Source organism: Acinonyx jubatus, chromosome C1 (assembly GCF_027475565.1).
Source record: "Acinonyx jubatus isolate Ajub_Pintada_27869175 chromosome C1, VMU_Ajub_asm_v1.0, whole genome shotgun sequence".
Classification (NCBI taxonomy): domain Eukaryota; kingdom Metazoa; phylum Chordata; class Mammalia; order Carnivora; family Felidae; genus Acinonyx; species Acinonyx jubatus.
Window position 1 is genome coordinate 902694 of NC_069381.1, and position 23288 is coordinate 925981.

The 23288-nt window shown below is 59.5% G+C and overlaps 1 protein-coding gene across 1 annotated transcript in view; it reads left to right on the forward strand.

Moving 5' to 3' along the window:
* The first annotated feature begins 10536 nt into the window (after window positions 1-10536).
* Window positions 10537-23288, forward strand: part of PRKCZ (protein kinase C zeta) — a 97406-nt gene continuing 84654 nt past the window's right edge. Inside the window, exons 1-4 of the mRNA XM_027060687.2 lie at window positions 10537-10818; window positions 13649-13770; window positions 14563-14652; window positions 16191-16241. Coding sequence (XP_026916488.2) covers window positions 10748-10818; window positions 13649-13770; window positions 14563-14652; window positions 16191-16241 — 334 coding nt within the window. The 5' untranslated portion in view covers window positions 10537-10747. The remainder of the gene's footprint in view (window positions 10819-13648; window positions 13771-14562; window positions 14653-16190; window positions 16242-23288) is intronic.

The following is a 23288-nucleotide window of genomic DNA, read 5'->3' on the forward strand; positions in this document are numbered from 1 at the left end:
GACCAGTCTACTGGTGCCTTGGTCTCAGGCTTCTGGCCTCCAGACTGCGAGACGGTGAAGTTCAAGCCCCACAGTCTATGGTCTTTTGTTAGAGCAGCGTCGGGGAACTAATGCAAGCATCACTTTGCCAGGTGTCCCCCTGAGATGAGGTGTTCTCTGGGACCCCTCCAACAAGCGGGACGTGAGACAGGGACACAGGGTTCCCAGGTGGGTTCGCTGGTAACCACCGCAAACCCGCCTCAGGTCCTACGCCTTCCCATCAGGGCCCCGATCTTGGCATAGGAGATTGGCAAGGCCCCTTGTCATTCTTCTCTGGGATCTGTCACCCTTATGATTGCATCTTGGGCCCAATTTTCTGCACCATCTGCCCTCTGGCTGGAGGCAGCAGGGCTCCTTGAGATGCGTGGGCCTCCTGGCTTTCACAGCTCGCCGCAGTTGGCTCGGAACCCATAACGGTGAGGGCTCTGCGGGCCGGTGATCACCACCCCACACCCCACCGGCGGGCGCCCTCTCGGTCACCACACTAGTGAGTGGCCCAGCCGCACGCACACGGCCAGTACCTGACGGCAGAGGCGGCTACAGGAGCCGCCCGGCAGGGGATCCGGGAGGTCACCGGGAGCCAGTGGGGAGAGGTGGAAAGGAGGAAAAAGCGGGTGGGGTCCGTGTTCCTGAGCTGGCTGCTTACGGGGCAGCTCACGTGCATGGGTGGGTGGTCCGCACCTCCCTGGAGACCCTTTGAGGAGCCACATGGAACCATCTTTCAAGGATCAGCCAATTCTCATGCCCCAGTGGTTGACAATTGCCCCCAAGGGCAGTAACTTCCCACCCTTTCGGGCTGCCCTGGGCTGACCATGTCTGAGAAAGTCCTGGGGCAGCACAGCGGGTGGCAAGGAGAGCACTGGGGACAGGACCCTGCCGGTGTACTTGAGGACCGTCTACCTCGCTGCTCTGAAATTAGAGGTGAGCCCAGGGCACCAAAAGCACCTACGACCAAGAGGTTAGGGATTTTCAGTGTAACAGATGTAGCCATTGCTGGGGGGAGGGCAGGTAAATGTGCATCTCTCTCTCTCCTGGCTTTCTGAGTACGACTTCCCCCTGGTCGAGAAGTCCTAGTTGTTAGGAGTGTGGGCTCGGGGCGACCTGATAGCACTTCCTGTCTGCGTAACCTTGGGCAAGTTATTTAACATCCCAGGGCCTCAACATCCTCATCTGTAAAATGGGATAATGATGGTACAGGACTGTCGTGAGGAGTAACTGGTATCATCATAAATAAAAAGCACTTAGGGCGCCCGGGTGGCTCAGTCTGTTAAACGTTGGACTTCAGCTCAGGTCATGATCTCACAGTTCATGAGTTCGAGCCCCGCGTCAGGCTCTGTGCTGACGGCTCGGAGCCTGGAGCCTGCTTCGGATTCTGTGTCTCCCTCTCTCTCTGCCCCTCCCCCACTGGCATTCTGTCTCTCTCTCTTTCTGTCTCAAAAATAAACATTAAAATAAAAAAAACACATTATAAATAAATAAATAAATAAATAAATAGAAATAAAAAACACTTAGAACACTGCCTGATACTTTGTACCATTTAGTAAATGCGATTATTTTTTATTGGTTGGTCCCAGGCACCCACCCTGCCTGGTTTGGGGAGGGGGGTGATTCGTTTTGCTAAAGCAGAAATGCAAAGAGAAGGGCAGAGTTAGTATTTGGGTTTCGATATTCAAAATAGGATTTGCAGCAAGAAAATAGCCTCGCAATCCAGCTGTGCCTCGGAAATTTCCCTCTTTAAGCTCCCATTTGGCACAGGAAGGGCAGTTCTAGGAGACTCAGATTTACTCCTCAGCGCGGCGTAGCACAGGCTCCAAGGTCCGCTGTCCTGGGTGTGTGTGTGTGTGTGTGTGTGTGTGTGTGTGTGTGCGGCGGGGGGGGGGGGGGGAGGACTGATCCTGGGGAAAGCCTGGGGGGCTGTAGGAAGGAGGCATCCAGAGGCTGGAGGAGGAAGGGGGCTCCCACAGGCTCACAGAAGCTGACTGCACATCCAACTCCAAGTTCAGTGACTTCACGCCATGGAATTTAGTAAACACTATAATCAGGGCTCTGGTTTTCAGACGGCTGGTCTACCAGAATGGCACGTGATGTGTGGTGCACAAGGGGAAGAGACATCCATCAAGGGCATGGCTGCTCCCTCTCTAAACTCAACACAGCTAAGAGGGGGGCATGGAAGGGTCAGACAGCTTGTCCAGCCTGCTCTCCTGAGCCTCTGGGGTAGGCGTCCAGGCCGCCCTGAGGTTGGGTGGCATGACCCCTGGGACAGAGGCTCAGGGGCTCCACCTGGGCCACCCGTGTTCTCCTGTGGGACAGGGGCACAAGCAGACTGATGCCAAGTCACTGACGCCCATGCCACTCTCTGTGCCGTGAGTAATAAGGTCCTTTGTCTCTGAACCAGGACTCTCATGTCTTCTGACGGCCTCTGTGCCACTGAGGGCTCACAGTCCAGAAGATCCCTCAACTGTGGTTGCAGACAGGATGCCCCGCGGGGAGCTGACTGCTCTCACTCTGCAGGCCCCGGGCCAGTCACTGCACAGCAGGCCCAGCCAGGGTCTCGGGGCCCCTTCAGGCCACACTGCCGTGAGCGAGCATCGGCCCTTCCCGCCACACGCAGACCCATCTCTGTGCGGGGGAGGCGAGTGTGTAGAGAGGAGGAACACTGGGCAGGACTGCAGAGGCTGAACGCATCAACGGTTCCCATGAAAGCTTTAGGTGTTTTTTCCTGCTGCCGTGTGGACGGGGCTCTCGAGGAAGGCGGGACGGGGGTAAAAGTCCCGAAGCAACGTGCTCTTCCCCGCCAGGTTGTTGAACGCCCTCTGCGAAGTCTCCCGGAAGGGGCTGAGAGCTGCCCCAGGCCGCCAGAGCAGAGGGGGCGCCCCTGGGGCTGCCCGGGACCCCGCGGCACCAGCTGTGCCCCTTGGGTGCCGAGACGTCCTCGGGCGAACAGAACCACGGTGACGGCCTGCCGCTTTCCGAGAGCTGAGCCAGGAGCCAGTGCTGTGCCTTCCGTGGTCGTCCCCTCCCACCTACAGAGTCCCCGCATCCCAGGAGAAGAACCTGAGGCCCAGCCAGGCAAGAAAGCGCTCCAGACCACGTGGTGGGAAGGATCCCAGCTGCTGCGGGCATCCGTGTCCCCGTGTCCTGAGAGTCTCCCAGGCCGGTGCCTCCTGCCCTCCTGAGCCAGGCCACCTGGCTCCACCCTAAAAGGGCCTCCCTCCCCCCTGCATGTACCACTCCATTTGGAAACACCTGATGGCCGGTCCTCCCAGGGCCCTCTCGGATGGCCCCTCCCAGGGGGTCCCGGACGCACAAGCATCTGAATGGGGCGGCCGCGGGCTTCACGTCCTTAGCCTGGGATGCCCCACTTTTCCCCAGGTGCCAAGGACACCGACACCCCCAGCACAGCCCTGGGGCAGCTTGAAGACCCAGCTGCAGACCCAGGAACCGTCAGGCACATGGGCTGGCTTCATCTGGGGGCTGGTGCCCTCAGTCAGCCTTGAAGACACGTCTCTCGGGGCTCCCCTGAGGCACTGAGACGAGGAGGTAGACAGATGTGCTCGGAGGCACCGGGGACCTTCTGTGGACGCCTGCCAGGTGCCGCAGCCCTCAAAGCCTTAGCCCTTCCCCAGGCGGCCGTTGCAGGAATTCAGTGGGGTCCTGTCCTGAGAGCAGTTTGTCAACTCTCCAGCTGTCCTGCTGGGGAGGGGTCGCTGGGGGGTGACGGGAATCGTCAGGGGTCAGCGAGGGCTGCGCGTTGCCTCTGGGGATGCCAGCCCGGGCCCGGCCCATGGGAAGCTGCTGACCCCGGGTGACAAGGTCCCAGGGAGTCTTTTCCCCGCACGGGGACGCTGGGGTGCTTTCCTATGAGCGTGGCACCTGCACACAGCCATCTGGGGCCACGGGCAGGGGTCCTGCCTCCTCCTGTCCTGGCAAAGCCACCCTGCCTGCGTGAGCGTGAGCCCACGTGTGCAGCGTTAGATCTCAAAGGTCACGCGGGGCCTGCGGTGGGGCCTGCGGTGGACTTTGCCTCGGCTCCACAGCGGGCCACGTCACCTGTCACCCTCGACCCTGCAACCATCAGACGGTACCTGCAGTTCCCTCTTTACAGTGCATTTCCAGAAGCGGAGCGTTGACACCCAAAGACGCAGACACCTTTAAGGCCCCGGATGCATATCGTCACCTTGCCTTCTAGAAGGCGGTCCCAGCTGCACCTCCCTGGGTCGGGGTGCGTGAGGACCTCCTCCCAATCCCTTCCCAGGACGGGGTTACCAGATGCCTGACCGCGGAGCGGTCTGTAAACAATGTAGGCTTTGGGGCCCGCCTGGGGGGCCACCAGCTCAGGCTCTGAATAAAAGGCAAAGAAAGCCGGGGAGGGCGAGCTCAGCAAGGTGGAGGCACCAGGGCGCAGTGGGTCCCCTGACACCTGGCCGGACGCGGACAGGCCCCCGCCCGGGCGAGCTCAGCTCCCCCACAAAGACACGCGGGGGCTCAGCCAAGCAGCTGGGGACCTGTCTCACTCTGCCACTGTGTCTCCCTGTGATGCTTCTAGTTAACTATGGTTTTCTCGTGGCTGAAATAGCACCCGCTGGCAGCCCCCACGGAGTGGCATTGCCATGGTGACCGCGGGTTTTGCGTGCTGCCTCCTCAGATGCGTGTCAGGCTTGTTTTGGGTGTTAAATATAATCCCAGGCAGCTGAGGGGAGCGAAAGCGGGACAGACTCCATCTCCCAGGCTGGGAAGTAGCTCTCCCTCGTGATGCCCTGGCCCTGCTTGTCTTGGGCGCCAAGGAGAGGGGCTCCACTCTGTGGACACATCCAGCTGGAAGACAGAGATGTGCAGGGCGTCCCCACCGGCCCCGGCAATCCCGGCCCTGCAGCCCTGGACAAAGCGCAGGGCCACCCAGACCCTCGGTGTCCTCGTTCAGAAAACGGGCCTACGAGACCCACAGCCTAGGGGTCCTCCAACGGGCAGGGTGCAGACCCTGCAGGTGCCGGTGCCTCATTGTCCTCGCTTGTACGATGGGACAACAACTACAGGGCTCGTGAGAGTTGCTGAATGCGGGAAGCCACTGGCACAGCAGGATCCAACCCTTCCGGACCGTCGGTGTCCCGGGGGGCGGTTCGGCCCTGCAGCCCCCCACCCAGCAAGCCACCCTTCCTTGCTGTCCTGCCTCTGCCGGAGGTGGGCTCTTCCGGCACCCGCTCCAGTGAGTGCACGCAGGAACACCCGTGGCGCACAAAGGCGCACGTGCAGCACGCACAGGGACCCCACGTGGAACACACAGACACGCGCACGTGCACAGGCAGGCCGTATCCACCGGGGTCCGGTCGGTGGTTTCCAACAGAGACCAGTTACCAAAACGGGCCATTAAGCTTGGCCAGTGACCGCAGGCAGGAGGCAGGACTGGTACCGGTGGGCTGAGGGGCCGCCTCTCCCCAGACCGGAGTCGGGCCGCGTCCCCGGCGGGGAGCGGGGGGCCCAGGAGGCGCGCCGCCCACGCGGCCACCCACCCGGGCCCGAGCGGCGCTCGCGCGCGGGGCCCCGCCTCCGGCCGCGTCCCTCCGGCGCCCTCTGCTGGGAGAGAGGGAGGACGGCGGCTCCCGGAGCCAGGCACCTGCCGCGCACAGGCTGGCCCCGCTGTGATGAACGACCCCGCCCAAATGTCAGCAGTGCCCAGGGCGACAGACCCTCATCCTTGTCCTGAAGGAATGGCATCTAGGCCCCCAAGTAGGGAAGGGGGAATTTGGAGCAGAGAGGCAACCAATTGGCCACCGGCACATAGATGCACACGGATGCCCACAGACACAGATGTACGGGAAGCATCTGTACCGACACACACGCGATGCGGACGCCGAATGTGAATGGTCGCACAATACACACGGACACACACCCGGGCCGAGAAGCCCACGGAGATGAAGGCATCCCTCTCCCTCTCCCTCTGGGCAGGGCCTTGCCCAGTGAATGGAGCAGCCTTTTCTGGAAGCTCCCAGGGCCCTGTCGCTGGCTCCCCACCCTCCTTGATGTGGCCCTCGAGGCCCCTCAGGGTCTGCTCCAGCAGCCTCTCCAGCCGCGCCTCCACAGCCTCCGGCCCATACTGCTCCCTGGGGCCACAGAGCCTTTGCACAGGCTGCCCGACCTGCGTCTCTTGCGATCCTTCTCCACCACACACATGGTCATCCCGGTGACAGGCTTTCTTCCAGGGATCTGGTCAAACCTGCCTCTCTCCAACAGACTGCCATGTCTGTGTGACCAATGACCGTGGCCAGTCTCCCCACCGGCATGCAGGTTCACGGGGAGCAGCCATGTCTGGCTGAATCCCCACCGTATCCAGGCACCCAGCGGGCCCTTGGCCAACATCCGTTGAACAAATTAATGAGCGAGTGGAGTGAATGTTGTCTCTTGAGCCAGTTTTTCCAAATCCCATGATCCATGACAAAGGAAGGAAACACCTGCTGTCCATTCCTCCCTCAGCCATGCGCCCAGCAAACGTCCTGTCCCTCCCACAGCCATGTGTGTGAGCAAACGTCCTGTCCCTCCTGCAGCAGGAGTCTCACTGAGCACAAGCTCCACCTGCTTCCACCCTTCCCCTGAGGCATCCCCGAGTCGTTTGAGAGTCCTCATAGAGGGCTTACATTGAAGATCTGAGGGTGCCCTCGGTGGGGCCTGGCTGGGAGGAGCCTTGACCCAAGGCCTTGCAGCCCTGCTCTGCCCTCCACAGGGCCTGGTCACCCTCCTCGCCCACCAGCCCCACACTTACTCTGGGGGCCCGGGGGCCCAAGACAGGGACACCCTCCCAGCCGGGTCTGCTGGAGGAGGGGGGGGCAGGGGACCAGGGCTCGCCTCCCCTGACACCTTTCTGTGTTGTTGGGGTTGTGTGGCAAACCTCCATCACCTTTGTAATCCGCGTAAAAAGCCCGCACCTTTGCACGTTTTCATTTTGGAAATAATGTGTTTGTCATCACGAAGGTACGTGAGGTGTTTGCGGGGAGACTTGGGAAACGCAGAAGCTGCTGATAGGCAGCCCCAGGGCCTGTGGCAAGTCTGTCCTTGGGCGTCCACGGCCACCGCCCTGCCCACCCTCCCAAGCTCCCTCGCTTGGCGGGCCAGAGAGGTGGGAACCCTGCCCGGTGACACTCGGAGCAGGACCTGAGGGGCTGGGAGGTCAGTCTGGTGCTGGTGGTTCTGAGGGGTCTGCACCTGTTCATTCATTCACTCGCTCACTCGTTCCCGGATGTGCCAGAGACACCGTGAGGGTGCGGCAGCGGCCTCTGCTGACCGGGTCCAACCCCCGCCACGTGTGGAGTGGGGACTGGTTGGGAAATCTGGGAACAAACACCTCGTGCCCGTTGCCAGGGCCCAGGGCCTGCGGCACCACCCGCCTGCTTGGTCAGGGCCACGCGCTCTGTCCTTGAGGCCCTAACTGTCGGGCGGGGGGCGGGGGGCACCCTCTGGGGGCTGTCCATTCGCGGGGGGGGGCAGGTGGGGCTCAATGTTTTAGGAGCTGTTTGCCGGGAAGGACACCAAAGCCCCCCACGCTCGGGGGAGGCCCTCAGGGAGGTTTTCCGGGCCCTGCAGATGACCCGTGTGCCCTCACCCCGGCCTGGGGCAGGAGGTGGTGAGACCCAGGGGTGGAAACCTCCCCAGCCCTCCTCCTGGAGTAGGCCTCTCCTCCTCCCCCAGCCCTGCTGGAGACCAGAGACCCCACCCTCCAACACCCCCCGACCTGGCCCCCAAGCTCCGAAGCTTCAGGCCCTTCTCCGGACTTCCCTCCCCGAGATTGAGGCCCCGGGGGTGCTGCAGTGAGCTGGGTGCCAGCCTCCAGGAGAGAGGTTCACATGTCAGCTGAGATCTGTAGGAAAGGCCAGGGCACACAGGGGCACCAGGACCCTCAAGGCTTCTACCCCAGCAAGGGCTTCCTGGTCACAAAGGGCTGTGGGGCCACACTTGGGCTGCTGGTGTGCACTGGGACGGACATCTGCCGGCCCCTCCTGCCCGCAGTGGGGGGTGGGGATCAAGGCCTGGGTTCGCTGCCTCCTTCTCTGCCTTTGAGGGAGGCAATCGGAGCGCCAGGGAGGTGCGGCGGGATCTCGGGGGACCCCCTCCGCCGGAGACGGCCCGTGCCCACCGAGATGCAACCTCGCTCTTCTCCACTGCCCGAGGTCATGTCCAGCTGGGCTCTGGACGGCTGCCCAGGGGCTGACCGAGGGGCCTGACTCAGGGACAGCTGCGTCCCACACACTCGTCTCCTGGGTGCTGGTCACGTGGCAGATTCCCCCTCGTCCCCATGAGCACCATGCTGCTCCCTGACATGACAAACCCTTGTACCCCATTCCCCTTCATGTGTGGCGGACCGCCACAGACCTCTGTGTGCCCGTGCTGGGGCTGTGGAGGAACCACCCATCGGGTTGGGGCGGGGGGAGTAATACAGGCATCAGGGATATTAGGTGGAGACTCAAAGGAAGTGTGGGTCTGGGCGAAGGTGCTTCTGGGAGATGGAACAGCAGGTGCAAAGGCCCTGAGGCAAGAGACAGTAAAGTGACCAGGTATTGGAGGGGATGAAGTTGGTGGGAGACGAAGACAGAAAAGAATGGGGTCCCAGATCCTGGAGGGCCTGGAGGGCCTATGGTCTTTTCCTGAGAACAGTGGGAATCCTGGGGGTTTTGAACACCAGCTAGGTGGACACGGACTGACTTATGTTTTAAGGAAACTGGAGGCTGCTGCAAAAATTCCTGCACAGAGGATGTGGCTTGGACCAGGTGGTAGCAGTGGAGGTGATGGGCTGTGTTAGGAATCTGCAACCACGTTGAAGGTCAGGCCTCCAGGGTTTGCAGATGGAGGGGTGCGGCTATAAGGGGGAAGGAGGTTTTTGAGCTGAGCACCCGGAGAGATGGGGCCGGCACTGACTGGACGAGGAAGAGTGTGGCCAAGGGAGGTTGGCTGGAAATGAGAAGCGGGGCGGGGCAGCCTTTAAGAGACCAGGAGGAAGCAGCAGGGGAGAAGGCAGAGGGCAGCATCCTAGGGTAAGAGCTTCTCAGAGGGGCCAGACCATGTATTTAAAACACAGGAGGTGGCAAGGATACTGGGGGGTTGGGGGGGGGGGGACCGGACGCTGAAGAGAAAGTGACAAGGGAGAAAGTGGAGGTGAGGGCGGGCCTCCTGGAAGTTATGCTGTAAAGGGAAATGGGCAGGGGCAGGTGCCCCAACCTTTTGTTTTTCCAGAAGGGAGAGTTCGCAGCATCTTAGGTACGTGAGAGGTGAGCCTCCAACAGGTTTCTCTGAGTCCATGTCTAGGCAGAATATGGGGTCCATGACCATAAAGACTGTTCACCTGGTTCTCCAGGCTCACCCGCGAGCAGGGTACCAAGAACGTGTCAGCGCGTGTCTGAGGAATGAGCCCGAGCAAGAGAAGCCCTTACAATTGTCCGAGTGGGGAGTGAAGGCTTGGGGGTCAGGGGTTGCCAGCGTGGGTGGGGGTGGGGTGGGGGAGGAAGGCAACAGGGGGGTGGCTCAGAGAGGAGGGGGTTTGGCAGGGGTGAGGGGACAGCAGACCTGAGTCTGGGGTGCCCACCTGGTGCCCGGGCGAGTTTCTACAAACAGCAGATTTAGGCCCTGTGGATGCGACCGGTAAGGGATGGGGCCTGGGAGGCCGCCCCTGAGCCGCGCCCAGCGCAGGCTCTCCAGACCAAACGCCACGGGGTTATTAAGACCCAGAGAGGTCGTGGATTCAGACATGAAGGTCATGGGCGACGTGGCCAAATGCAGTGTCCCTGTCCTGGGCGGAGGCGTGAGCTGGAACCGAGGGAATCGCCAGCTAGTGTAGACGAGACTCCTGGCAATAGGGTCACGGACCCGCAAGGGGAGGAGGGCAGCCGGGGGGCCGGGAGAGCCAGCCGAGCCGGACCCTCCCCGTGACGCTGGCCGGGGCCTCTGCTCCCGCCCCTCAAGTCACCGGCGGCTCCTTCCCACCGTCCCCTGGCCCAGCGGCTCTCGGACTCGAGCTCGCCTCCGAATTACCCGGGGCTTGTCCGCACAGACTGCAGGAGTTTCGATTCTGCGAGTCTGGGCGGGGGCACCCAAGACAGCTTGCGTTTCCAACAGGTCCCCGGGGCGCTGCAGCGCAGGGGCCCCGCCTGGGCAGCGCGGCCCCTGGAGCCCACTTCGCGGAGGGGCCGGCGCTCGGGGCCCGCGGGGCGCCGCCTCCGGTTGCCGGGCAGAGCCGGGCCGCGCGCGCCTCCATTGGCCGCAGGTGGGCCGCGCCCCGCCCGACAGGTAGTCCGCCCCGCGCGGAGCCATTGGGTCGCGGCCGCCGGGACCCCCGGGGATTGGCCCAGGTGGCGGCCCCGCCTCGCCCTCATTGGCCGCAGGTGCCACCGCCCCCGCCCCGGGACCGCCCGTCCCGCCGATTGGCCGCCCGCCGGGCCTCGGGTCGGCCATGTTCCGACCCTCCCTCCTCCCCCCGCCCCGGGCCTGACGCCGGGACTCTGTGCGCACACCTCGCGCGCCCCCGCTGGCCGTGCCCCCGTCCCGCCCAGCCCGCCCCCCAAGTTCCGCGGAGTTGGCCGGACCCGCGCCCCGGGAACCCGGCGCCGCGCGCGCGCGCCCTTCCGCGTTCCACCGCGGGCCCCACCTGGCGCCCCGGCCGGCCGCTGGGTCCCCGCGCCATGGCCCGAGCGCCCGGGGCGCGGCGCTGACGGCGGCCGGGGAGCGCGCCATGCCCAGCAGGACCGGCCCCAAGATGGACGGGAGCGGCTGCCGAGTCCGCCTGAAGGCGCACTCCAGCGGGTGAGCGCGCGACGCCCGACGGCGGGGACCGGCCCGGACCGGGGGACAGAGCCAGGCGCGGGGACAGGAGGGCAGAGCCAGGCGCGGGGATCGGCCCGGACCGGGGGGCAGAGCCAGGCGCGGGGACAGGGGGGCAGAGCCAGGCGCGGGGACCGGCCCGCACCGCGCCCGCCGTCGGGGGCCGTGTCGCTGCGGCGCGGGAGGGAAGGGGCGGCGAGGGCCCTCGGGGCGCAGGGGCGCCGGGGAGGTCCTGACGCGCCCTCGCCGAGAGGCAGCCGTGGACGGGGCGGGCGCTCCAGGCGCCCTTGGACGTCGCTCGCGGGAAAGGTCGGGGGTCCTCTGGCGCCGAGGCTGGGGCGCTGCGGGCTCCGGCGGCCGCGCGCGTCCCTCCTTCGCTCGCACTCGCCCCGAGGACTTTGCGGCGCGGGAGGCGGCCCCGGGCACCGCACTGACACATTCCCGCCTCAGCTGGTTGGACATCAAGGCCACAAACCTGTAAAGACTAAAGTTTTCGTCAAGTTGTGAAAACTCCTGGTTGAGTTGTAAGAATCAGGGTTTCCTAAACTTTCCCCAATTTAGCCGGCCGGAGTTCTAAGAAAAGTTTAATGACCCAGGTCCTGGGTGCAAGACGCAGGTTAGGGGCAGTGAGCAGCCCGTGGTTGCGCGAATTGGGGCGTGGTGGGGGTTCCCTTAAGTCTCCGGGAGCGGTTCTGTCGGGACCGGATCTTTCGGACACCGATCAGCTCTGCGTCCGCGCGCGTCGCCCTGGGCTCCACCTGCTCGCTGTAAAACGGGGCGAACGGGCTCCTCACAGAGGTCAGAGGCCGGGAGCGCCCGGTACGGCCCGGGTAGCGCCCCACACCCAGCAGCCGCGGGGCAGGACTGCGTGGGGGGGGGGGGGGCGGGGACGGTGCCCAGAGGCCAGATCCTGCCTCTGGCCCCGGGCGCACGCTGTAGACAAGGCTGGCGGGAGAGCTTCCTTGCATCCGTGTTGGTCTCCAGGGGCCCTGAAATCGGACCCGGCTGTCCGAGGGTCACCGGTACCGGCGCTGGGAGGGGAGCGCATCGCTCGCCTGGCGCGTGAATTTGGCCGTCTTGGCCATAGTGGCTTGCCACGGGGGCATCTCAAAGGTTAGGGTTAGAGTTAGGGTGCATCGTCCCAGCTGAGGAGGGGCTTGCGGCTCTTGAGCTCGTGAGGGCACCTTGTTTGGGGTGCGGGGTCAGACCTCTCCTGTCCTTTCTGCTATCCTCAGCTGGGTTGCCTGGGAGCAGGGTATGTGTGGGACAGTTGGTGACAGGGCTCCAGGGAGGAATGATTTCTGGGGAAGGATGGCCAGTCCGCCTGAAGAGGTCCAGGAATCCTGTTTCTGGCCTGGAAGGGTGGTCTGCCCATTAAAACTAGTTCTGAGGCTGTAACATCCTGGCTTGCTGGTTAGTAAACTGTGGAAGGCCTGTCACAACACAGACGCCCTCTTCCCAGCCAGGAACTGTGGGATTGGTCGACAGCCACTTTGTAAAAACTCAAAGTGGATCCGCAGCGAAAGGAAGTCCATACCCCAGCAGCCTGGGTGGGTGGGGTCTGCCTCCCCCCCCACCCCAGCCTGCCTCCAGGGTGGGGCACTGAGGGCAGGGATGGAGGCCCTCGAGGAGGGTCCTGGGCAAAGTTGAATGGAGCTCTTGGGGGTTCTGGACTGAGCCACCACTGCCCCCACCCTGCCCCTGACTTTGGCCCCTGGAGAGCGCTTTGGTTACCGCCAGTAATGTGACCTGTTGAGTCTTTCTCTGGGCTGCTGTGGCCCTCTCGTTCCTCCCATTCCCTACTTCAGCTCCCTCCCCTCCCCTCCCCTCCTCCCCTCCCCTCCCCTCTTCCTTTCCCTCCCCTCTTCCTTTCCCTCCCCTCCTCCCCCACCTCTCCCCTCCCTGGCCTTCCCCACCCTCTTCCCCTCTTCCTCCTCCTCCCACACTCTTCCTTTCTCCCTCTGTGGTGCTCCAGGCTGTGCAGACAGTTCCTGCCTAGCCCAGCTCCTCACCCCCACCCGCGCCTGACCCGTGTGTCTCCCAGGGCACTTGGGAGGCATAGTCCTCAGAATGCAGCGAGGATGCATTCTGGAAAGCACCCACCAAGGTCAGCGCTCACTTATCCAAACGGCAAGGGTCCAAGTGGAGCTCTGTCCCCAATGGGACTGTGCTGCCACCTTCCTGGCAGACTGTTTGGGGCAGAGGTCAGACACATCAAAGACGCCATTCTTAAAAATAGGGGGCCCCCAGCTTGGCCTTGGAAGATGTGCTGTGACTGGGGTCTCAGCAGGGTCTGGCAGCACCTGTGTCATGAGGAGATTTCCAGGTGATGTGGACCCGAGTCGGACGCTATGCTGGGTGGCCTCTCAGCGCCCGCTTTCCTGAGGTCACAGGAACAGCCATGTGGGTCTTCCCTTTCTCCAGCTCAAGCCTGGGCTGCTGTCCCTGCCATCAGCTTTGGGGGAAGGTCTGATGAAGCCCGTGGGCTTGAGCTGAACACACTGGGCACACCCCCCACCCCCTCCTTTGATGGACAAATAACCTGGTCCCTGAGCAAGTGCTTGCCTGGCTCTTCCCGATGCCCCTGCCTCGTTCTTTCCCCCCAGTTAGGCAGGACCCTGTGCAGAATAGATCTTTCTGTGCAAAGGCATTCATGGTAGTAATTAAAAAATAAAACTGGACAGTGGTTCCGTTGGGGGTCCTGTAATATTTTGTTTGGGAAATTTTTCATTTAATCAACTCAGTTATTAATAAATCAATAGTATTTGATTTAAATTGCTCCTTGGTGAAACGTGTGCATCCTCTGCCCCAGGGACATCCTGATCACCAGCCTAGACGCGGCGATGACCTTCGAGGAGCTCTGTGAGGAAGTGAGAGAGATGTGCAGTCTCCACCAGGGGCACCCGCTCACCCTCAAGTGGGTCGACAACGAAGGTAGTCCTTGGTCTGGCAACGACAGACCGGAAATCTCCACACGCGTGCTTGTGGGAAGTTAGGTCAGCCCTGCCTCAGGGAGGTTTAAAACTATGGAATTAAGCTGGTTAACAGCCAGCTTCCCTGGGGGGATGCTGGAAGTCATTTCCGGGAAGAGGCTGCCTTCAGGGAAGCTTGGTTTGGGGGCTGGGAAGGGAGGAGAGCCCCCAGGGCAGCGGGGAGAGGGCTGCAGGGGTCTCGCTGCCCCGCCTGGGCCAGCCCTTGCCCTCCTCCCTGTTCTTCCTCTCTCGTGTTCTGGGTTTTCCAGTAGGTGATTTGGAAAGGTGAGCTCTCTTCTGATTTTCCTTTTCTCAGGGAAAGCAGAAGGGTGAGTAGCTAGGGCCCCGCGGTGCACACATCTGAGAAAGCTGGGGGGTGGGGGGCAGCTCCCGGGGTATGGGTTCTATGCATCTCTGTGTTCCTATCCAGGATGGGGGTAGGGAGTCTCTGCTTTCGTCCAGGACTGAGCCAAGAAGAATGTCCTTTATCTTGCCCAACCGAGAGTTAGCACGGTTTTGCTCTCCAGGTGGCCTTCTCGGGGCTCAGGGTGAACTCACTTCCCTTTGGGGGATCCACCGGTTCTGATGTGGGGCCCTGGTCAGAGCTGATTCCTGGTCTGGCTGGTTCTTGGACTTCCCAGCTCTGCTGTGGGCGGCTGGTCCCAAGCAGAGAGACGTGGCCTTTCCGGACTCGAGTTGCACCCCTTTGCCGTAGGCCTGCGGTGACCTCAGCGATGTCTCTTGCCCCGCCTAGGTGACCCCTGCACTGTGTCCTCCCAGATGGAGCTGGAGGAGGCCTTCCGCCTGGCCTGTCAGCACAGGGATGAAGGGCTCACCATTCACGGTTAGTGGCAGCTGGAGGGGTGGGGTGGTTCCACTGTGGTCTGGGGAGATGGGAGCCCAGCGTCCCCCAGACAGCCTGGGGGACTAGAGGCCACGTGGAGGATCATGGTTTAAAATGTCGGGATTCCAGAGAGAATTTAAGGATGTCAGATACAGTGCAGCTTGGGTTTTTTTTTCCTCTTATGTTTTATTAACCCAAATAAAAACTGCTGTGGCTGATAGAAAAGCTCCTTCTCACTGGACACAGGAGCCTGGGTTCTGGTTGCTGGTCCTCATCGTCCCCATTCCCTGGAGGCCAGCATCTCTGGGCACATCAGAGGCCTGGGCTCGCTCACTGGCCTCCATCTGTCCCCGTCCCCAGCAAGGAGGGCGGGGCTAGCCCAGACGGTGCACAGCACCACTGTCTGGGGACAAGAACTTCCCTGTGCCTCTCTCCTGGCTCACAGCGTTCCTCAGCCCAGTAAGCTCAGAGCTGGGTTACACGTTGAGTCACGTAAATGTGAGCTGTTATCATTGCAGTATAGCCTCTGTAAATTGGGGGTGTCAGGCTGCCCCCCCCAGCACTTTCGGGGTTCTTTTTAAAAAAAAATTTTTTTTAAATTTATTTTTGAGACAGAGAGAGACAGAGCATGAATGGGGGAGGGGCAGAGAGGGAGGGAGACACAGAATCGGAGGCAGGCTCCAGGCTCCGAGCCATCCGCCCAGAGCCCGACGCGGGGCTCGAACTCACGGACCGCGAGATCGTGACCTGAGCTGAAGTCGGACGCTCAACCGACTGAGCCACCCAGGCGCCCCTACTTTCGGGGTTCTGTAGGGTGTCTGAGCGTGGTTCTGGCAGCTGTGGCCGACCAGCCACGCAGCGACCAGAGCTCAGGACCAGGGTTTCTGTGGGACCATCATTGTCCCTGCTACTGGGGTAGTGGGTGGGTACAGGATCGGTTCTGAGGCTCTTTATGCAAATGTGGTTTATAAACTGGAGGTCTCGCCCCGCCCACTTCCTGGCGGTAAACTCGCTTAAGTTGCTGCCAGGACCCAGGACGCCATCGGCTAAGGTGCTTTAAAAAGCCACTTCTATTTTCTAGATTAAGGGAAGGGTTGTTGTTTCAGCCAGGGTTTAATACTTTGTAAGCTTCTGTTTTAATAATCTATTATGGAAACCCAGGGTATATTTTAAGATACTTCATTTTGATTCCACTTGAGTACGAAGTGGAATCTAACGTGCTTTCCCAAGTCCCTCTGTGAAGGAGGTGTGTGTCCTCCCCCGTCCGTGCTGGCTCACTGCTGCGCACCGGCCGGCTTCCTTGGGCGGCTCTGTCTGAGTCCCCCGACGGCTTTCACCCCGAAGTTTTCAGTGGACTTTGAATTCCCGTGAAAGGGGGTTTGACGTCGGTGTGGCTGGGCTTCCACGGTTGTGCCCCGTGAGCATCTCCTCAGAGGGGGCTTGTCAGCCACGTGGCCTTTGTGTGCGAAGCCCGACTCGGAGCAGGACCTTCCGCAAAGTGCGCCGAATGACAGACTGCTCTCTCTCCCTCTGTCCAGTGTTCCCCAGCATCCCCGAGCAGCCAGGCATGCCTTGTCCGGGAGAACACAGTGAGTACATTTTCCTGTGACTCGTGTTGCATGTTCTGGCTCGAATTCGTGGCCCATCGTGTCGGGAATGTGGAGATGGGTGCCTTGTGTGGCCCGTGGCTTAGGAACGTGTATCCTCCTGCAGCGACCGGGGGCAGAGCGCGTGGCTGATGCGGCCTCACGTGGTTGCCGTTGCCCTTGTGCGTGGCTAGCGAGTGCTGCCCTCCCGGCGCTGGCCTGTCCATCGGTGCCGTAAGGAAAAGTCCAGGAAAGCCCTGATCTCCCTGAGGAGGGAGGGGCCGGGCTGGGGCATCTGCCCCAGCTGCTGCCACGCCCGCACCTGGTCGTTTGCCCCCTCCCCAGGCCGTCTCCTCGTGGGGCTGTTGGTAGGGGATGGAGTCCCAGGAGCAGTGGGGCCGGAGGAGAGCTTCTGACCTCGTCCCAGGGGCCATCGGACCCCAAGCAGGCAGAGCACTTCCCTCCCACCCTGTCCTTGAAGACAGGGCACTCATGTGGGGCGTAAATCACTCACCAGCCACCCAGACCCTCCCCCGGCCCGGTGCCCTGCCCTCTGTGTTGTGAGCACTGACCTCCGGGCCGGCCTGGGTGCCTGCACGTTGGGCTCCCCTCAGCCCCTTCCCAACAGGGGACCTAGGGGCGGGCTCTGGGTCAGCCTCTTGTCGGGTCCCTTGGTCTGTGCTGAGGTCCTGCGGCCCCCCGGACCCGGTGGAGGTATTGAGTGGGTTGTGTGCGTGAGCGTTGGGCTTAAAGCACTGGGGCTGAAGATAGACTCGGGGACCCTTCGTGTCAAGGAGAGAGTGGCTGGTGATTGGGGAGTGGCCTTGGGGCTTCCAGAGAGAACTGGGGACCCTGAAAGAGCAGCCAGAAAGGCTGTGGAATCCTGGCAGGAGTGGAGCAGGGTGGTCTGACGGGGGCAGAACTGCCGCGGGGCTGGCTGGACGCGCTGCCCTGGTGGGTGGGCGGGTGCTGGACGTGGGGGACGGTTTCGGGGAGAGCGGAAGAAGCTATAGGGGCACGTTCCTTCATTCAGTCGTGCCTGTGCCTCCGCGCCCGGCGCTGCCAGGCTGGGTGCGGGCAGCAGGAGCCCCAGGACCTCCCAGCTGGGAGGCAGGCGAGGGCCAGATAAACACCTAAACGCTCAGAGGGGGAGCAGGGGGCAGGGCGGGCCGGGTGAGCCTGCAGCTTGAGAGTTGGAGGCCAGGAAACTCACTGAGGAGGGGGTGGGAGAGGGGCTGGCCCGTGAGCCGTGGAGGCCAGAGGGCCGACCTGCCAGCCGGGGGCGGGCCCTCCCGCAGGAGCCCCCCCGCAGAGGGGCACCCAGCTGTCGATGGGAGTTGACCTGGCCTTGTGTGGTGGGCTCAGCCTCTGGAGTGCAGGAGGGTGCGGGGTTTCTGCCCCCAGCGCGGTAGACGTGGGAGTGCCGGGCAGTGGCTGTGTCGCTGTGCAGGAATGCAGAGAATGTAGGGAGCTTCTAGAAAGCACTGTCCTTGAGATGCTTCGAGGGGTGGCTCTGGAGCTTTGATGACCACTCAGCCTTGCTGATCATACCGCCGGCACCTGGAGGCAGCCGGTCCCAGGGAGGGGCTGAGGCTGGCGGACAGGTGCTGTCTCCCCCTGCGCACGGATCCCGGCCGCACACACCCACGTCCCTGCACCGAGCACACGGGACAAGGGCTGCCTCACCCTGCTGGCCAGGAGTGTGTGAGCAGAACGCCTTCCTCATGCGGGTCCCCTGGGCTCTGGGCTCTTTGAGTGTTGGACTTCTCCCCAATATTTTGCTCTTCTGGCTTGATTTTAATGCCAAGAAAAAATCTGTTCTGGTCACCGATGGCCACGGTGTGCGGTGAGATTTTGGTGCCTGTGTGGGCACTCACACCCAGTGTTATTGGTCAGCACGCCTGATGCCTGGGGAGCGAGAAGCGTCAGACAGGTGCCAGGTGAGTGGCGCCCCGGAGCTGTGTCGGGACCACGAGAGGAGGGCTGGACGGACTGATGGACGGATGGGCGGCAGAAGTGCAGTCCCTCGGTGGCACCTGGGCACGTCCAGCTGGAAGGGCCACCCTGCACCATCTGGCCTGTGCCCACTTTCAGCCAAACACCGTCCAGCACATGCTATTCGGGTTGTTAATCTGAACTTAGTCGTTTTTATAGAGTTTCACAAGATCGTGTAAAGTACACATAACATAAAATGCACCGTTTTGGCCACTGTGGAGTGAGTGACTCTGTGGCAGTCAGGACATCCAGTGTTGTGCCACCTCTCCCTCCCGCCCGTCGGCGGCCGCTCCCCATTCCCCGCTCCACCCAGCCCCCCACGGCCGCGGCTTGTCGCTCTGGCTCTGGATTTACCTGCTTTGGACATTTCCTGTAAATGGAGTCATGGGAGGTGCACTTTGTCACTGACCTCTGTCCCTTAGCATGACATTTTCCACCTTCATCCCTGTTATGGTGCATGTCAAAACCACGTTGCTTCTTTTCCCGGTTTTTTACTGTGGTAAATTACATACAGTGTAAGACTTGCCGTCTTGACCATTTTTTTAAGTTTATTTATTTTGAGAGAGAGTGCATGGGTGTGAGCAGGGGAGGGACAAAGGGAGAGAGAGAATCCCAAGCAGACTCCACGCTGTCAGCACAGAGCCCGACGTGGGGCTCGATCCCGTGAACCATGAGATCATGACCTGAACCGAAATCAGGAGTTGGATGCCCCCCAGGTGCCCCTTGACCATTTCTAAGTGGCTGGTTCGTTGATATTAATCACATTCACCCTGTTACGCAACAGTCAGCACCATCCATCTCCCGGGCTCTGGACTCTGGATCTCAGCTCAGGTAGTGATTCCATGGTTCGTGAGTTCGAGCCCCACGTCTGGCTCTGCACTGAACCTGCTTGGGACTCTCTCTCTCTCTCCTTCTCTCTCTGCCCCTCCTCTGCTCGTGCTTATTCTCTCCCTCTTTCAAAATAAATACACAAACATTAAAAAAAAAAAAAAATTGAAGCTCTGTTCCCACCGGCACCTCCCCCAGCCCCTGGTGGCCACCCTGCCACTCTCCATTCTATGACTTTGACTGGTCGAAGTACCTCACGTAAGTGGAGTCAAACAGGATTTGTCTTTTTGTGACTGGTTTATTTTACGTAGCAGAACGTCCTCAAGGTTCATCCACATAGCGAATGACCTGTAGCATCACAGGATTTCCTTGTGTTTCTAAGGCTGAATGATATTCCATCGTATCCATGGACCACGTTTGGTTTATCAGCCACAGGTGGACACTGGGTCACTTCCTTGCTTCAGCTCTTGTGAATCGTGCTGCTGTGAACACAGATGTACAAATATCTCTTAGATCTTGCTTTCAATTTTGGCGGCGGGGGGGGGGGGGGTGATATATACTCAGAAGTGGAGATGCTGGGTCATATGGTGTTTCTGTTGCCACACTGGTTTCCACACTGTTCCCACCAGCTGTGCACAGGGTCCCAATTTCCCCACATCCTCACCAGCACTTACCAGTTTCCAATTCCTTTTTTTTTTTTTTTTTTAATTTTAGTGAGTGAGCGAGTGGGGGAGAGGGGCAGAGGAAGAGAGAGAGAGAATCTTAAGCAGACTCCACACTCAGCACAGAGCCCCACACGGGGCTCCATCTCCCGACCCTGGGATCATAACCTGAGCCGAAATCAAGAGTCAGATGCTCAACCGACTGAGAAGCCCAGGTGCCCCTCCGTTTTCTGAAGCATCCCCATGGGTGTCAGGGGGCCTCTCGTAGTGCTGACCCGCATTTCCCTGAGGGTGAGTGATGCTGAGCATCTTTTCCTGGGCTTCTTGGCCACGCGGTGTGTTCTTTGGAGAATGTCCGTTTGTGTCCTTGGTCCGTTTTTGAGTGCGGTTGTTAATGTTTCTGCTGCTGGGTTTGGGGAGTCCTTTTACATTCTGGGTTTTAATCCTTCATCAGCTGTATGGTTGCACATACTTTCTGCCACTCTGTGGGTCGTCTTTCTGCTCTGGATCATGTCTCTTGATGCACAAAACTGTTAACTTTTCATGAAGTCCAGTTTGTCCGTTTTTGTTGTTTTTGCCTCTGCTTTTGGTATCCCATCCAAGAAACTGTCGACTACAATGTGGTCAAGTTTTATCCTACGTTTTCTTCTAAGAGTTTTATAATTTCAGGCGTTACATTGAGGTCTCTGATGCATTTGGGGTTAATTTTCGTATATGGCGTGAGGTGTAGGGGTCCAGCTTCATTCTTTGGCATGGGGACGTCCAGTGTTCCCAGTGCCTGTTTGTTGAAAAGACCAACCTCTCCCCATTGAACGGCCCTTCTCAAGAGTCACCTGACCCGGCGTGGGAGGGTTGGCTTCTGGACTGTCTGTTCTCTTGGACGTCGAAAGTCTGTTTTTATGCCAACATCACGCCGTTTTGGTTACTGTAGCACGTTTTGAAATCGGGGAGTGTGAGGGCTCCGGCTTTGTTCCTTTGCAAGATGGTTTGGCTGTTCTGGGTCCCTGGAGATGATTTTTAGGATGAGGATTTCTGTTTCGGCAAAAACCTGTCGTTGGGCTCTTGCTAGGGGTTGCATGGAATCTTTGGTTGGTTCGGGTGGTATTAACGCGACGACGACGTGAAGCCTTCCGGCCCGTACACGTGGGATGTTTACTTTTATTGTCTTTACTTTCAGCACGATGTTGTAGTTTTCAGTGTGCAAGTCTTTGACCTCCTTCGTGGGTTTAGTAAGTACTTTATTCTTCGTGCTATTGTAAGATGGAAGCGTTTTCTGAATTTCTTTTTTTGGGTTGCTCGTTGCTTGTGTATAAAAATGCAGCTGATTCTGGTGTTGGCTTTGCATCCTGCTGTTTTGCTGAATTTGTGTATTAGTTCCGACGACTTTTTTGTGGAATCGTTAGTGTTTTCTGTATCATCTGTGAACAGAGATCATTTTACTCTTCCCTCTCCAATGGATGTGCTTTTATTTATTCCTTTTTCTTGCCTGACTGCTCCTGTTAGAACTTCTAGTGTGTGGAAGAGGGGAGCAGACATCCTTGTCTTGTTCCTGATCTTGGAGGAAATGCTTTCAGTCTTTGAGCACTCAGGGAGATGCTTGCGGGGATGTTCATATATGGCTTTTACCACGTCGAGGTGCGTAGTTTCCTTTGTGGCCATAATGAGACTTGTATATGGTCTTTGTCGCCAATTTCTGGCTGAGCTCCTAAGTCCCTGGGAATCTCCTGGGCAAGGCGAGTGTCTTTTGTCATTCTTTGTCATGGGAGTGTCATTCTTTAAGAGTACCTTTTGAACACATTAGAATTTATGATAATGAGGGGGTTTGGGGTGGGGCCTCTAGATAGCCTCAGGATGGGGCGGTGACCAGAAAGACCTAGTGACTAGAGCAGTTTATAGTCTTACCCCCTGACCTCTTGGGAGGAGAGAAGGGCTGGAGGTCGAATCCATCATCCCTCCGTAAAACCCCGTGAGGAGGGTGGGTGGGAGCAGTGCCTGGCGGTGACCCATGGAGATGTGGGGACAGGGGCTTCTCTAGAGAGTCTGGAAGCCCCACGCCCTTCCCCCACACCTTGCCCTGTGGGTCTCTTCCGTCTGTCTGTTGCCGAGTTAATCCAGTCACTCCAGCAAATTAATCCCACCTGGGAGGGGTTGAGGGCATGCGTCATCTGTAGCCATTCGGTCGACAGCACACAGTTGACAGCCTGGATTGGTGACTGGCCTCTGAAGTGGGGAGGCGGCAGTCTCGTAGACCGAACCCTTCACCTGTGGGATCTGGTGCTGACTTCAGGTAGAGAGCATCAGAATTGAGTTCACTGCTTGGCGCTGGGGGGAGAAAACACGCGTGGTGCCTTCTGTTCCTTGTTTGCCGAGGATTTTGTTGTTGTTTTAAAGGTGAAGTCACTTGGGGGCCTGGGTGGCTCAGTCGGTTAAGTAGTTAAGCGTCTTGGTTTCAGCTCAGGTCGTGATGTCACGGGTTCGTGAGTTCGTGCCCCGTGGGAGCTCTGTGCTGGCGGCATGGATCCTGCTTGGGATTCCCTCTCTCTCTCTCTCTCTCTCTCTCTCTCTCTCTCTCTCTGCCCCTACCCAGCTCATGCTGTCTCTGTCTCTCTCAAAAATAACTAAACTTAAAAAAATAAGTAAATAAAAGAAGTAATTTTTGTCAAGAGGATATGGAACTACGTTCCATAGAGTTGGGAACTCTAACATGCAGAAATTCAGCAGCTTCAGCCTGAGGTCTTCTAGCATCTCTAGGCCTAAATAAAAACTGCCTATTTAGATTGGAAACATTTATAGTGTCCATGTCTACAACGTGAATCTGTCTAAAACCAGACAACGCCAGACTTTCCAGGAGCTCCCATCCTAAGCCACCACCTCCAGTGACTAGAACTTTGCGTGAATCTAACAAAGACTGGAGAGATTTGGTGCTCGGCTGGAAATCAGGGTGTGTGAAGGGTCCGGATTGCTCTAGGAACTTCCTTACATGGTTCCTGAGACCTTCCCAGTCCCCAGGGTCCCCACACCCACCATCGACAGCCATCTCTCAGCCAGCAGCTCCCCTGTTCTCCTTCTCTCTGCCTCCCCATCTGCCAAATTGTTCTCTCCCTTGTTTGTTCAGTATTTTTACCATGAAAGGATTTTTATCTTCATGAAACGCCCTTTCTTTGCCAGTGGCGCTGACCGTGTGGTTGTGTGGCTTTTCCCTCCATTCTGTTCATGTGTATCGCACTGATTGGTCGTTCCCATGTGGAGCCATTGCTGCGTTCTGGGGCAAATCCCACTTGGTCACGCGCTATGGTGCTGAGTTCTGTTTCCTTTTGCATCCGTGATCATAAGAATACCGGTCTGTAGTTTTCTCTTCCTGTAGTGTCTCTACCTGGCTTGGTATCGGGTTACACCGGCCTCCTAGAATGAGTTCACAGATTTCCCTCCTCTTCAGCGTTTTGGAAAAGTTTGAGAAGGATAGATGTTAGTTCTTTAAATGTTCTGTAGAATTCACCAGTGAAGCTGTCTGGGCCAGGGCCTTCTTTGTCGGGAGATCTTTGATTATTGATTCAATCTCTTTACT